This window comes from Apteryx rowi, unplaced genomic scaffold (genome assembly GCF_003343035.1).
Source record: "Apteryx rowi isolate R43461 unplaced genomic scaffold, aptRow1 scaffold_3, whole genome shotgun sequence".
Lineage (NCBI taxonomy): Eukaryota > Metazoa > Chordata > Aves > Apterygiformes > Apterygidae > Apteryx > Apteryx rowi.
In genome coordinates this window covers 3,388,871-3,402,424 of record NW_020449418.1, presented here as the reverse complement: position 1 = coordinate 3,402,424, position 13,554 = coordinate 3,388,871, and the positions used below count along the sequence as shown (strand labels likewise).

Below are 13,554 nucleotides of genomic sequence, written 5' to 3'. Positions count from 1 at the left end.
ACTACTTCGAATTTTTAAAATTCTTTGTGTTTGCATCTTCAAAGTGTACAAACCTGGTGATCGCTGGCCAGCGCTCTGCTTCATGTTAAAGGCAGAGAACTGTGATTCAGAACAGGCCAGAAGAGAGGTCTTGCAGTGACGTGTTCACATTACAGTACCATATATTATGTCACTGTAGATCGAGTTGAGGACCTTTGGTGCCAAAAGAATGAGGCTCTACAGGTTTGCTTGAAGAGACAGGCACTTAAAGTTGTAGCAGATCCTTACTGACTGATGGGGCGTGGAGGGGAGAGGGAATATTTATGTTGATGCCCAGGGTGTTACACTAAGACATCGCTAACACATAAGACTAGTGACAGAAGCTAGTCACTAAAGCGTACCAATGAAGGCAATATTTTGTTTCAGAATTGTATTTTTTCTTTCCTTCTGTATGCTAGTAAGTATAGCTTCTTTACCGCATTGGGTCTCCTGATCAATATGCACAGTATTTTTGTATTAGCACTGGGTTTTTCGTTGGCATTTGAAGACAAGCAAATTATTAACGTGAGTCAGCAAGCGCAGGCTTGGTGTAGAAACATTCAACATCTAATTGGAAGATAAGTTTTATATTTACACTAACTTTGGCTTCTTTTCTCTCCTGTGTTACAGAAATACTAATATGGAGCGTTTGACCTTCTAATCTCCAACAGTTGAATCTTCTGATATCAGGATTAGGAAAGAGTGCCTTCAGAACCAATATGTAGCAAATGGGTATCGCACCTCCGACGCTCCTCCCTTGGTTCAACACTTGTACGTTTTAAGGATCCTTGTAGCCTCAGCAGTGAATTGTTAACGTCAGAAACGGATTTCATGTGGTGCTTGCTAAACACGGAGTCACCATGAGTAGTAATCTAGGAAAAGAAAAAGACTGCAAAGAGAAGGATCCAAAAGTCCCATCGTCAAAAGAAAGGGAGAAGGAGGCCAAAGCCTCTGGAGGGTTTGGGAAAGAGGGCAAAGAAAAGGAGCCTAAGACCAAAGGGAAAGATGCCAAAGATGGAAAGAAGGACTCCAGTAGCACGCAGCCTGGGGTAGCCTTTTCAGTGGACAATACGATAAAACGACCTAATCCAGCCACAGGTACCCGCAAAAAATCCAGCAATGCTGAAGTGATCAAAGAGCTAAATAAATGCCGGGAAGAGAATTCAATGCGCTTGGACTTGTCCAAGAGGTCTATACACTTGCTTCCATCAGCTGTCAAAGAGTTAACGCAATTAACGGAACTTTATTTATACAGTAACAAATTGCAGTCTCTGCCAGCGGAGGTGGGCTGTCTTGTGAACCTGGTGACACTGGCCCTGAGTGAAAACTCACTCACCAGTTTGCCTGACTCTCTCGATAACTTGAAGAAACTGCGCATGCTTGACCTGCGGCATAACAAACTTAGAGAAATTCCCTCGGTGGTGTATAGGCTAAACTCTCTCGCCACTCTTTACCTACGCTTTAATCGTATAACTACTGTGGAAAAGGATATCAAAAACTTGTCAAAACTCACCATGCTTAGCATACGAGAGAACAAAATCAAGCAACTACCTGCTGAAATTGGTAAGCGATTACACTGATTGAAAGTTTAATTTTTTGCTTAAGTTCATCTAGCGATTCAGTTAAGTATGCATAAACTACCGCTTCTTGAGGTGCCTTTCTGCATTTAAAACTTGCATAAAATTATGCTCTTGATCGTACTGTTGCAATGTTAGCTTATACTGAGAATAGTCAATATATATTTCTTAATATATTTCTTAAACAAAACCCCTTTCTCCTCATCTGTGATCATAAAAATCAGCTATAACTTTTACCGTGTTTGCCTTGTTCTATCACATGTTGTGTCTTCAGAGACCAAATAGTTTTAAAGAACAAAGATATAGAGTCAGATTTTATTTTAAGATTTCTTTAGGAATCATTTATGAACTGTTGTAAATTATTAAAAGCTATAAACGCATTATGGGCATGAGTAATATGGTACAGAGGGGTATGACCATGGTAATAGAAGGCAGAATAGGTAGCTACATGCTATTGTCGTGAGTAAGCTGTTGGAAGCCAAAGCAGTTGATAATGTAGGTTAATGATTCATGAAAGCGACTACCTTTTATAAGTCATGAATATATTATGTTAATACGTGGAATCTTAATATAAAGTGACCAAAAGTTGTATGCGTTGTTGATGATTCTTATTTTTTCTTAAGAAATTATGTTTATTTTTTCCAAAAACTGTTACAAAATTTTGACGGATAAATGTGAAATGGTGTAAAAGTGGCTTATTGATTTAAATAGTGTATCTCCAAAKTTGCATCTAGTGGGTTCTGATGCATGAAAACTTCTCCTTATTAGACTGTTCTCATGCAATATTCCAGTACTATTTATGTGCCTCATAAAAAGGAGATTATATCACAAACTTTTTTTCTATCTCCAGATTTTCAAATAAAAGCATAGCTTAGTGCATTTAGGGGGAAGAGGAAGAGAAACTTCATGCATTTAAGAAACTGCTTTAAGTGTAGAAAAAAACCTTGCAAAAGATGCTTAGCCCATGCTGCACTGCTAGTAATAATTCCTGTGTCCTGTTTTTAAAAACTGGTGCGGGACTTTTTCCTGTTAATGTACTCTTGCATGGCTGGGTTAAGCATCACTGAAATTTGTCCCTATATTCAATAATTTTTGCAAAGTTTGGGAAATGCACTTTGGATCCCTTACTGATCTTTCACACCAGCAGTGCTGGCTTCTTTCTCCTGCACCTTGATATATAAGAGATATAAGATAACATGTTCTTGATGGCAGGAAATGCTGGGGACTTCTCAAACTGCTAGTCAAGTTACCAGCCGTGTCCTGCACAGCCAGCTTCTGCAGGATGACAGGCCCTGAAGATGTGTAATGAAACTGTCAATTCTTAGTCTCAGTCTCTGGTTCCCTGCAGGTATATTTGTAACATATTCTATCGTAGCCACAGAAACATTTTTTCTCTAGGCAAGAATTAAACAGTTAACTTGGTATGCCTTCTGGTAAAAATGATTTTCCAGTTGGCACTAGCATCTCGGCAATCCTGGGAATTTCCCCTGGGAGAACTAAGGAATTGTAAGTTTGACCTATTATTTTGACATTTCAGTTTAAATCTAACAGTCTCTTTGAATCTTTCACTGATCAGAAAACCATTCTGGAAACCATGGGGCTGGCATTTGCAACAAAAAACATCCTCTCTGATTCTAGCTGTGTGGAAAAAATGCTTACCGATACAGCCAGCTGAGTTGCATCACATGTTATTGTCGGTACTTTACCTGGGTCTGTTTTGTGACTCAGTTATTAAATATAATCTAGCAAAGAGTCAGCCTCTGAAGTTCAACTGGGGATAGTTCTGCCTAAATTCAAATTAATACTAGTGCGTGAAGAAAAAACTTTTGTGAGATGTTGCAGTCCAGTGTTCAATGTTGCCCTATAAAGCCTTTTTTTGGTGTGTTTGATACTGCAGACATTATTTGCCTTGGAGCATTATATCTCATGGAGCAACTTTGTTTCTCACCTATTTGTTTATTGAATTCTTACAGTTAAGTTTCCATTAAAATACATAATTTCTATATGTATTGGTTCTCAATAGTCTTGGAAGAAATTGTGTATAATTGTTTAATGGAGAAATAGCAGATATATGTATTGCTTCCATCTTTCATATTCCATTTTTTTTAATTCTTATTGTGACCTGTTTACTGGCAGTATTCTCAGCTCTTTATTAAACCCTAGCTTGAGAACGGTAAGTGATTCACTTTTGTCCCTGTATCCAAAAGTTAGTTATTTGTATTTGTTTTTGTGTTGTGATAATGCCTTTATTTCTTGTTATGGATCAGCACCTCCTGTGGTAATCGTTTTACAAGCACAAAGCAAAAAGACTGTCACTCTTCTGAAGAATTTCAAAGGGGTTTTGCTGTGTTTAACAGCACTTTTTAAATGTAAAATGAATTTCTTTGACTAGGTTGCTTGCAAATGAATCGACTTGAAAAATCAATTTATTTAAAGGATTTCTAAGTTCAAGTAACACGTAATTTTACCCTGCCAAAATATGCAAAACAGATATTTGAAAACCTTTTTCTTCAAATAATAAAAACAGACAAGATGGTTTCACTTTTGTACTTGATTTCTGCTCCCTTGCATGTAACAACGTTCTGGTACAAAAATGGAATGTTTGAGTTGGAAATGCAGCTGAGAAATGAAACTGCTGAGAAATGTAGTTTTTACTTTCCAAAGGAATTTTTGTCAGTTTCTTTAAACATTTGTTTTATCTGTTTTGCATGCGCGTGGTTTAAAAAAAAAAAAAAAAGTCTTTTAAGTCAGAATGATTTAAATCCCTTTTTGCATTTATAATACAGTTCCTAAATACTATATACAAAGCTGAACTTAAAAGTAAACAGTCTTGTATTATCAGCTGGTAAATAACAGAAAGTTCTGTTGCTGCAAAGCAGGAAGTAAAATGAGGCCATTATCTTTTATAAAGCGCTATCAGGCGGAGCATTTCAAATTCTTTTTTAGAAGTGCTCCATTGTTCTGAGGCCCAAGGCTCGCGTATCTGTTGGGAAGCTCTGGTGGGCCTGTTCGTATCTTCAAAAATTCAAAGCTTGTGTAACCCACTGACTTGTTCAGCGAGGAAAAGTCTTCCAGCTATTAGCTAGGACTTGTTCATTTAGCTATTCAGGAAGGCAACTGCGCTAAAAAACCTTGGTTTTCATTACTTTGTCTTTTGGTAGCAGACGGGCTACAAAAAGTTGCCTGGGACAAAAGAGAAACTTCAGCTTGAGAGGTGGGATGTTGCTGCCGCTCCTTAGCGAGAAGGAGCAACCATTTAAGATCTGGGCTTGAGTGTGATGAAATGAAAGTTTAATGAGTGCTCTTATCCTGCTGCAAGAGAGTTGCTCATGGCCTTCACTCCTGCTGAACACAAAATATCAGTCGTGTATAATTATAAAAGGTTTTCCACGAGAAAAACTTTAGAAGCTTGCTGACTTAAGAAGAAAGTCACGTGCTTTGCAAGCAGTCATCCCATATAATTATTTTTCTAAAAACCTTTAGTCTACAGCGTTGTCAATAAAGTTTATTTTCCTTCTGCTCTCATTCAAAGGAACTGAAAGTAGGTCCCAGAGTCTAAGTGCTCTGATACTTGAGACCTTTCTTCCAACATCCAGTATGTTTATGGTCGGTTTATTTTTGTGCCAGTGATGTTGCTTTGCTCTTAGATAAAGTGATTTTCCTCTGTTCTTAGCATTTGCTCTCCGGTTGTATTTGTAGACAGCAATTATATCGTCTCTTAGCCATTACTTGGACTGGAATATTTAGTCTTGTGTAAAATCTCCATTCCTACAGTCACCATCTATTTTCTACATCATCTTGTGTTTTGCCTGGTGAGTGTGCGTGCCTAGTTTGCATGTGCTGTTCCAGGTGAGCGTTTCCCTGTTTGGGCTGGAGGTACCTCTATCGATGCAGTCTGATGATCGTATAGCTGGGTCCCGCTGGTGTTGCACAAATACCCTTGTGGTCCTCTAAAACACCTGCACTCTTTGCCTTCTCTGTTCTCCTCCAGTGATCAGCCCTGAGATCTTAGTAGAAATGTAGACTTCAAGTGTACGGCTTTACTTTTTTGTGCTATTGAATTTCATGCGGTGTCTGTTAGTTCAGTTACCTCTTTCTTCCAGTGCCTCCAAGTTCCTGGAAGACCCTCACTTTCTTTACACAGTCATTGCTAAATACTGCACAAGGTTGGTCTTGAGGTGGATTCCTTAAGAATCCTGAAGGGGTGACTCCCACCAATCTGGTATTTTACTTTCAGTCCTGTTATCTGCATAACAACTTGTGGGCAATTCCTTAACTGTCTTGACTTCTTGTAGCAGTTGCTATCTGAGTTTTCTAGTGATTTTCTACATGCTGCTACATCAGACATCTTTGTGGAGTCTAAATGGACTAGACTGAATAAACCAGATTTTTGTACTATATTTTTTTTGTACAATATTGTTCATATCTTTGTTCATATAGTGCAGAACTAATTTAATATTTTATTGGTTTACTTTTTTTGGAATCCTGTGTTTTGCCTCTGTTTTCTACTTACATTCATGCCTTTTGTATTCTGCAAAATGTGTTGCTTTGTGTAGTGGTCAGGTGAACCTAAGGGCCTTCAGATGCTCCCACTGTTTCTTCTTCTTTCTTAAGCATTGAATTGGTRTTCTCCAATCCTGTGGTATTGTTTCTTGTTTGATAGAAGTCTTGCAGAAACTGTACTACTGGTCATGTGATTTGAAAATAGAAATACTTATCTAGAACATCTACTGCTGCACAAGCGTACAGTATTAGTACTTGTTAGAGATTCCTTTCAGGGAAGCCTGGGATTAACTCTAAAACACTTCTTAAAAGCCTGAGTGAGGGTAAAACATTTTACAAAATGTTGTTTGCAAAACATGTAGTTGATCAGATCTTAAGTGTTGCTGGAAACTGCTTTAAAAAAACTGGAACTGTCACAGTATGTGACACTGTCTTGAAGAAAATCTAGAAGAGGTGAACCCACGCAGCACTAAACTGTTAGAAAGTAACCTAGTATTTGTCTGGTTCCCTTTTGGCTTTTAGACTGCCTTTAGTAGTTAAACGACACAAACTTAAGTGAGGTGAGTACAGTGTGGGGGAAACAGTTGATTTGCATTTAAAACAAACAGTTTTATTAAAGAAGAGGAAGTATCATCTGTAGTTAGTAAGATGGTGTGTTTGCTTCTGGTCGTTGTGTCCTTTAAAGATTTTCTTCCTTTTTCCAGAATGTAATACATCTCATTCCCTTGTGTTTAGTTTGTTTTACTATAGGTAGGATGATGACAATAAGCTTTCCTGTCTTTTCAACATTCAGAAGGTTTCTTAACTTTAAATAACCATTTACTGAGCTGAACTTGCTCAATAAACCAAAAATGAAAATGTTTCTGTACTTTGGAAGACAGTAGTCCCTTAGTAGCTCAGTGGGCTCAGGCTCTGGGCACTTAGCAGGTCATTGCTACCAGTCATTTATTGCACCTTCCTTAACACTTTTCCAGTAACATATATATTGCTTATATGTTTTTAATGTGATTGAAATGAATTTAATAGACTGCATAGTAAGCTGAGGTTTTGATGTGCGTTGTTGTAATTTCAGATATAAATAGACTCGTTTGATTAAGAATACATTTAAGAATGCATTTAACTGAAAACATAGTCAGAGGGTTTTTTTTATCCATTCTTTTTTGCATGTTTAGCCAAAAGCTCATTTCAAGAATAGCTGAATTAGGAGAGGTTTTCGTGAAATGGCTGTGCTGCTGTAACAGCTTCATGATGCTGTAAGGGGCAGTATCCACTCCCTTCCTCCTAACTTCCCAGCTGCTCAGTCCTCCTGCCTCCTTCATCCGAATTGTTCCTTGGTGAGCTGATTTATCTCACTAAACTGGCAGAAAACTATGCGTGTTTTCGCTGCTTTTATTTTCTATTAATTTAGTGAGTTGAATTCAGTGAGGTTTCAGGTAAGACCAGAACTGCTATAAGAGGAACAGTGGGACAGCATGGATTGGACTGGAATGAGGAAGGAAAGCAGGGCCTCTTTCCCCCTGCCAGCACTGAGCTGTTAAATCAGCTAGGCTTGCTTTAATTCACTTGTGAAATCTCAGTTAGGATTGCTTATGTTGTGTCAAAGCGTGTAAAATGCACYGCAACTGGTCTGATGAAGAATGATTTACTGTCTGCAGAAAGCCATTGAAAATGCACCATGTTTCATTTTCAGAATCTCTCTTCTTCTTTCCCGCTGCTTTCCCATCTCTTGTTCCACAAAATCCCGTGCAAGTTATTGGAGTCCTGATAGCATCAACTCACCCCCACCGTCCTGAAGCAATTTTTGTTACATTTTTGTGTTTAGTGGTCAGAATTAGTTTATGCAAGTTTCTTGATGGCAAAACTATTCTCTTATCTAGTCTTTCTTGCATCCTACATTGCAATGGCCATGCATTTGCAGACCAGGAGTGCCTCTTGCCAAGTAGCCTGCTTCCAGCAGTAGCCTAAGCAAATGTCTGTAAAAACAGGGTAAGTGTATATGAGGCTTGCCCAGAGTCTTTTCCCAGATCCCAGCTATTTTCAGTTCAGCGATTTGCTGAGTCTGGTGCAGCTTGTCTATTTAGTAGACTTCTCTTCCAAGTACTTGCCTGTTTTTTCCTTTTAAACTCATATAAACTATTCGCGTGCTTGGCAAACTCCACAGATTTGCCTTAAGGGTGGCTCTTGATAGCTTCATTTAATGGCCCCTAGCTCTCACATTCAAAGAGATGGTCAGCAGTCATCCTTATCTCTGTGGTGTTCACGATTTTTAAATCTTCCCTCCAAGTCTTGCTTCTGAGTGTTAAGGGGTGGTTTGGAGCACATCAMTTCTTATGTGAAGCTAGATTTGGGTTGTCCCTAGTCCCCCACAGTCATTGCTTTACATTATCTGCATTGAATTTCGTCCATCATTCTGTCACCCAGGCACTTAGTCTTGTAAAGTTCTGCAGTTTTCACTCYGCCCTAGTGCTTACTGTCATGCAAAGTTTAGTATCAGTCAGCAGAGGACTTCTATTGCTGCTCAGCCCTTTCTCCTAGGTCGTTGCTATGCGCGTGTCAAGTATGTATACATACAAACTGCAAAAGCAGAACTTACCCGTTCAATTGGGTGTTGAATCTGTGGTAGCATCGATGAAAGACAACGTTAATGGAAAGATCCCTATGTGGAAGCTTTGCCAAAAGACAAACTCCAAGGATAACTGTGGCAATTAATTCACAAGGTGGGCTCCAGCTTCATCACCGTATCTGGTAACTTGTCCGTTCCACTGAGATCAGAAAGTTGAAGATTAGAATGGAAGAATGTGAAAGCTACGGTGAGTCAGACGGTGAGCACGAGAACAAGGAAAGCCAGAGGAACTGTCTTGGAATGAGGCCAAGCAAATGCTTCAATTTGCAGTCTGTTACTTCAGCTAACCTTTTGCATTTCTTACATCTAGGTTTTTGTTGCATTCTTCCATATTGTGGTGAAGGAATTGTTTTGCACAAACAATTTGACAATATTTTCTTTACAAAGACAAATACAAGTTTTTCTTTTTGTTGTAACACACAGATCAAGAATAGATTGTCAACACGGTTGAAATTGCATTCGCATAGTTTCTGTAAGTTTCTAAAGACTCCAAATATTGTGTTTTCTGTCTGTGAATGCAACTCTTATTCTATGGAGAATCTGGTCAGGGCTGTTCTGCAAGGGAAATATTTTTAGATTGTAATTCAGGGAATCTGCCTACACCAGACTTGGAATGTCTCTAAGACTTTCTTCTGTTCTTCCCTTCCCCCATCTACCCAATATTTAGATCATTTGTGGTTTCTGTGCTACTTTGAAACTCTTTTTCATAACACTTGCACCTGTTTGGTTTTCAGTAGTGGAAACAGCAAACCAGATGTGTGCAGCTGCGTTAGTGCATGTCTACTCACTCCATCCTGAATGTAGTGCCTCCTTATTCAATGACTTTTTAGTTGTGGAGCTTCTTAGTGATACTCTGAATTTAATTTTCCTCTGTTCTAGCAGACCTGATGATACAGAGAAATTTATTTAAGTATATTTTTTGTATCTGAGAACCCTTTCTGTTTCAGCAGTTTGGAAGAAACCAAGTTGTCTCTTGGACTTGGTTGTCACACCAGTATCTGCAAACACAAAGGTTTACAGTATTTTTGTGTATTTGCATTCTAATGTGATTAAAGCCTAAAATCAGGAACAGAAGCATAATAAATACAGGCATTGATAGGTATGTGCTGTTCCCTAGAAATTAGAGAAAATGACTCCATATTKGATCTGGTTCTGGTTGCTTTCTTGAGTTGCAGCAAGAGCCTGACTTTGGGCAGCTGCAGTTTTGATGTCTGGGATCTAATTCCTGTGAAAGCTCAAGTGGGGATTCAGTTTTGTGTCTTGTCAGCTAGTCAAATTCCTCCTCTGATTGCATTTTCTGCAGGCTGGCTTTAGGATAATGACTAAGTAGTCCTGCCTTTTTGATCTACTTGCAAAGCTAATTGGGATGGTGCCCCAAATGTAATTCCAATGAATACTGACAGCTTGTAACAAGTCCAGCGTTTGAGCTTTTTTTAATATCAGTTGTACAGTTATTTTAACTGTTTGAATACTTTTACAAGTGCAAAACAGAGGAGAATGATCACTTCCTTCAGCCTGCTCTTGCTAATGGAGCCCAGTATGTGGTTAGTCTTGGTCATTGCGAGAGCACGCTGTTGACTCACGTTCAACATGGACAGGAGCCAAGATGCGGCCCCAGGTTCAACTCCACCAGGACCCCCAGGTCCTTACCTGCAGAACTGTTCCTTCGCTAGCTGGTCCCCAGGTTATACTGTTTTACGTGGTTACGCCATCCTGGGTACAAGACTTTGCATTTGTCCTTGCTGATCTTTGAGGTTTCTGTCAGTTTATTCTACTGCCCATCTCAAATCTTGTCTTGAGCGCTTGCTAAGACTGTTTCTTTTCAGATTTTAAAGTGTTGCTTCAACATGTTTTTAATTTTATTTTTTTAATTTTATTTGTTTATAACTGAAAGTAACAAAAAGTCTTCTGCTTTTGTATGTCTTGTGCAAGTTTGTCTTAAACCAGATTTTTAGTTTTTTCTTTTTGTTGAACTTAGCTTCACTGCTTTTTGAGTGCTTCCCATAACTAGATCCTGCTGTAAGTTGTGCAAGTTTTAAATATTTTACTGCACTTAATGCCTATTTATATGAATATTTTAACTTTGGTAAAGAAAGCTAAATCATTTGTGACCATATAAAAATTATATTCCTTTACTCAGTAACTTTTCTGCATAAGTTGTATTTGTGTAGTGATAATTCAAAATAGCTCTTATTTCTTAATCATTTGTTTGCGCAGTTGGTAATAAGCAGCAAAAAGTTCATCCTGTCTCAATGGCATGAGTACCTCTCAATGATGTACTCAGATCTGATTGAGAGGGAAAAGGTTATTTTGTTCTGAAATTGTAGAATTGTTTTAAATTTTTTCTAAAATCGGGACACTTACCTGAAACAGTTCTTTGGACAGACTGAAAATTCTTTTACCTTATTTTGTTAGCAGATAATCTAGTGAGAGAATAAYTACTACCAGAGTTGTGGGAAATACTTGTAATTTGTTGCTAGCATTGCTAATTTTAGATAATTTTTCTTTAGAAAAAAATTAACTTACAAGTAGTGTTCTGACACCCCAGTGAGGTGCCACCAGTACCTGCGCTCTCCTCTTCCTTGTACTTTCCAGTAAGAGTCTTTATCCTCTTGCTGTGTCATCTGGCCCAGGGTTTATCACGTTGTAAAGTATTTCACAATATTCAATCTGCTTAAGCAGGCGCAGGCATGCATTTAATCCAGGGGAAAACAGGTTATATTACAAATTGTGTTTGCTATCCAAGATGTTACCCGCTGAGTGAGTTGATGGTAGGAGTCACAGAAGCCTATTTGACATTGGCACATACTCTCTCCCTACATTACTCTTAACTTATGTGTGCTTATATATTTATGTATTTAACAAACCTGTATCTTGTTTTTTAAATGGACAGGAATAATTTTCACAATTTTAGAAGTCAGGGCACGTAACTTGGTCCTCTTGTCCCACCAGGCTTTTGAGGTTAGCTATGTAATGGGACTGTAATTCTGCCTCACTGTGGAGAAAATATTAGTCTCTTCATAATGCTGTGTTTTTCAGCATGTATATTTAGCTTTATCCTACTATAACATTTAATCTTGGTGTGTATGAGAAGAACATCGAGATGATTGTTTTTATTAAAAAAAAAATCTGTAATTCATTTTAAGGACATTGTTAGATGTATACTTCAGGCTGTTTTTAATTGGAAGGTCATTGGGAATCTTCTAGAAATCACTTTCTATGAAAAATACRTATAATTATCTAAAATTTTTTACCTTTTAAAATGTTTTAAGATACAAGTTTTTAAACACTACATAGTAGACTTAATTAAGCTTTTTGTGAAGATTATTTTACTTATAGAGAAATTGTTTTCTGTATTTCATGTGGGCATTACTTTTATTTTAACCTCTTTTCCTGTCAAACCAGGTAGTGCATAAATTTTTGTCTGCTTTCTTGACATACCTTAAGCTTCAATAGCTCCCCCCCGTCAATTACAGTGAAAGATATTATTAAAAAAAAACCTTCAAAACCCAGAAACTTCCTAGTTTATATTGTACTTGTCCTGAGGATGCTCCTCTCTTCCATGCAGCTGGAATAGTCCAGCGAATCCTTTATTCACTACTGTTAGCTTAAGATTCGTATATTTTGTCCATTATTTGGGGCTGAAAGAGTAAGTTCATTTTACCTGTGATTAGTATTTCCCGAAATTACTKCTTGAATTGCTCAGCGATTGCTGGTGTTTGAACAGTCTTTTGGGAGAGTGATTCTGGAATTGCCTATGTGGTGAGGGGAGCGTGTTTTTTGTTAGTAAACCGTTTTCTTGGTAAAGCTTATTTCAAGCTGTGGCAGCACATTTCTAGATAGCATCTTTCTGTTAAGTTGGTTAAGATACAAACATATTTCAGCAAAGTTTGTCAGTGTAGTACACTAGAAAAGAGTCAGCAAGTTTTGATTCTTTTAATATGAATATCATGAGTTCATCGTTCATCAGCCTTTTTTCTTCTCATGACTGTGTAAATCGTTTTTTTTAGGAAAACTTTCATACTGATTTTTGACATATGCTTCTTACCCTGGCTGAGCAAAAAATGCAAGACTGCAGTCTTGGTGAAACTTATTTTCACCTTTTTGAGAAGCTTTTTCTTCAGCACAGTGGCCACCATTCAGGCGAGAGGGACGTTTTTCATCGCTGAAACAAGTTGTCTTTATATCTGGTCCTAGGAACAACTCTGTGCAGATGGCAAGATGTTTGGCCTCAAGTTTGGCCTCTTTGTTCTTGCAGCTCATTATTTGTTGTATCGATTGTTTATGCCATGTGTTTATCCTGGCATCGTTTTTGAAAGAACCGCTGTTGTGCAGCAGGGCAGCGGACAGTGTATCCATTCATCGGGTGAATTACTGCTGTCAGTTGGCCATTGAAAGAGCAGTCCGTGTTCTTTAACCGCTGACCTGACAACAGCCTGCTTTCAGTGCATTAAGTGATTATCGTCTGGGGTAGTGGAACGCTTTCCATATTTTTGGTTGCATTAACTGCAGTGTTTTTTGTTAGGGGCTGCTGAATCTGGCAGCCTGGTAGAGGTGAGGCTGCCGCAGCTCCGCAGGTCCAACCGGTGGCGAGGCTGCGCAGGTACTCCCGATAGGTACTCTCACAAACTCACGTATGCAGTGCATGCACAGCTGGGCACACAGATCAACACAGACAGAATCGCAGTCTGTGCAGTAACTGGCCCTGCATCCTTGGTCTCCCCAGCTGCTGATATCTGGACATATGACCCCTGAGGCCCGCAGCCCCACTCCAGCTCCTGGCACAGACCCCCTTGCTCACAGACATGGACACAGGCACATGTACCACCCCCC

The 13,554-nt window shown here is 38.7% G+C and overlaps 1 protein-coding gene across 5 annotated transcripts in view; it reads left to right on the top strand.

The window, feature by feature from the left end:
- Positions 1-13,554, top strand: part of SHOC2 (SHOC2, leucine rich repeat scaffold protein) — a 73,675-nt gene that overhangs the window by 27,747 nt on the left and 32,374 nt on the right. For all 5 annotated transcript variants that reach the window (XM_026069595.1, XM_026069591.1, XM_026069592.1 and 2 more), the window contains one exon: positions 649-1,581. In XM_026069595.1, the coding sequence (XP_025925380.1) occupies positions 879-1,581 (703 nt within the window). In that variant the 5' untranslated portion in view covers positions 649-878. The remainder of the gene's footprint in view (positions 1-648; positions 1,582-13,554) is intronic.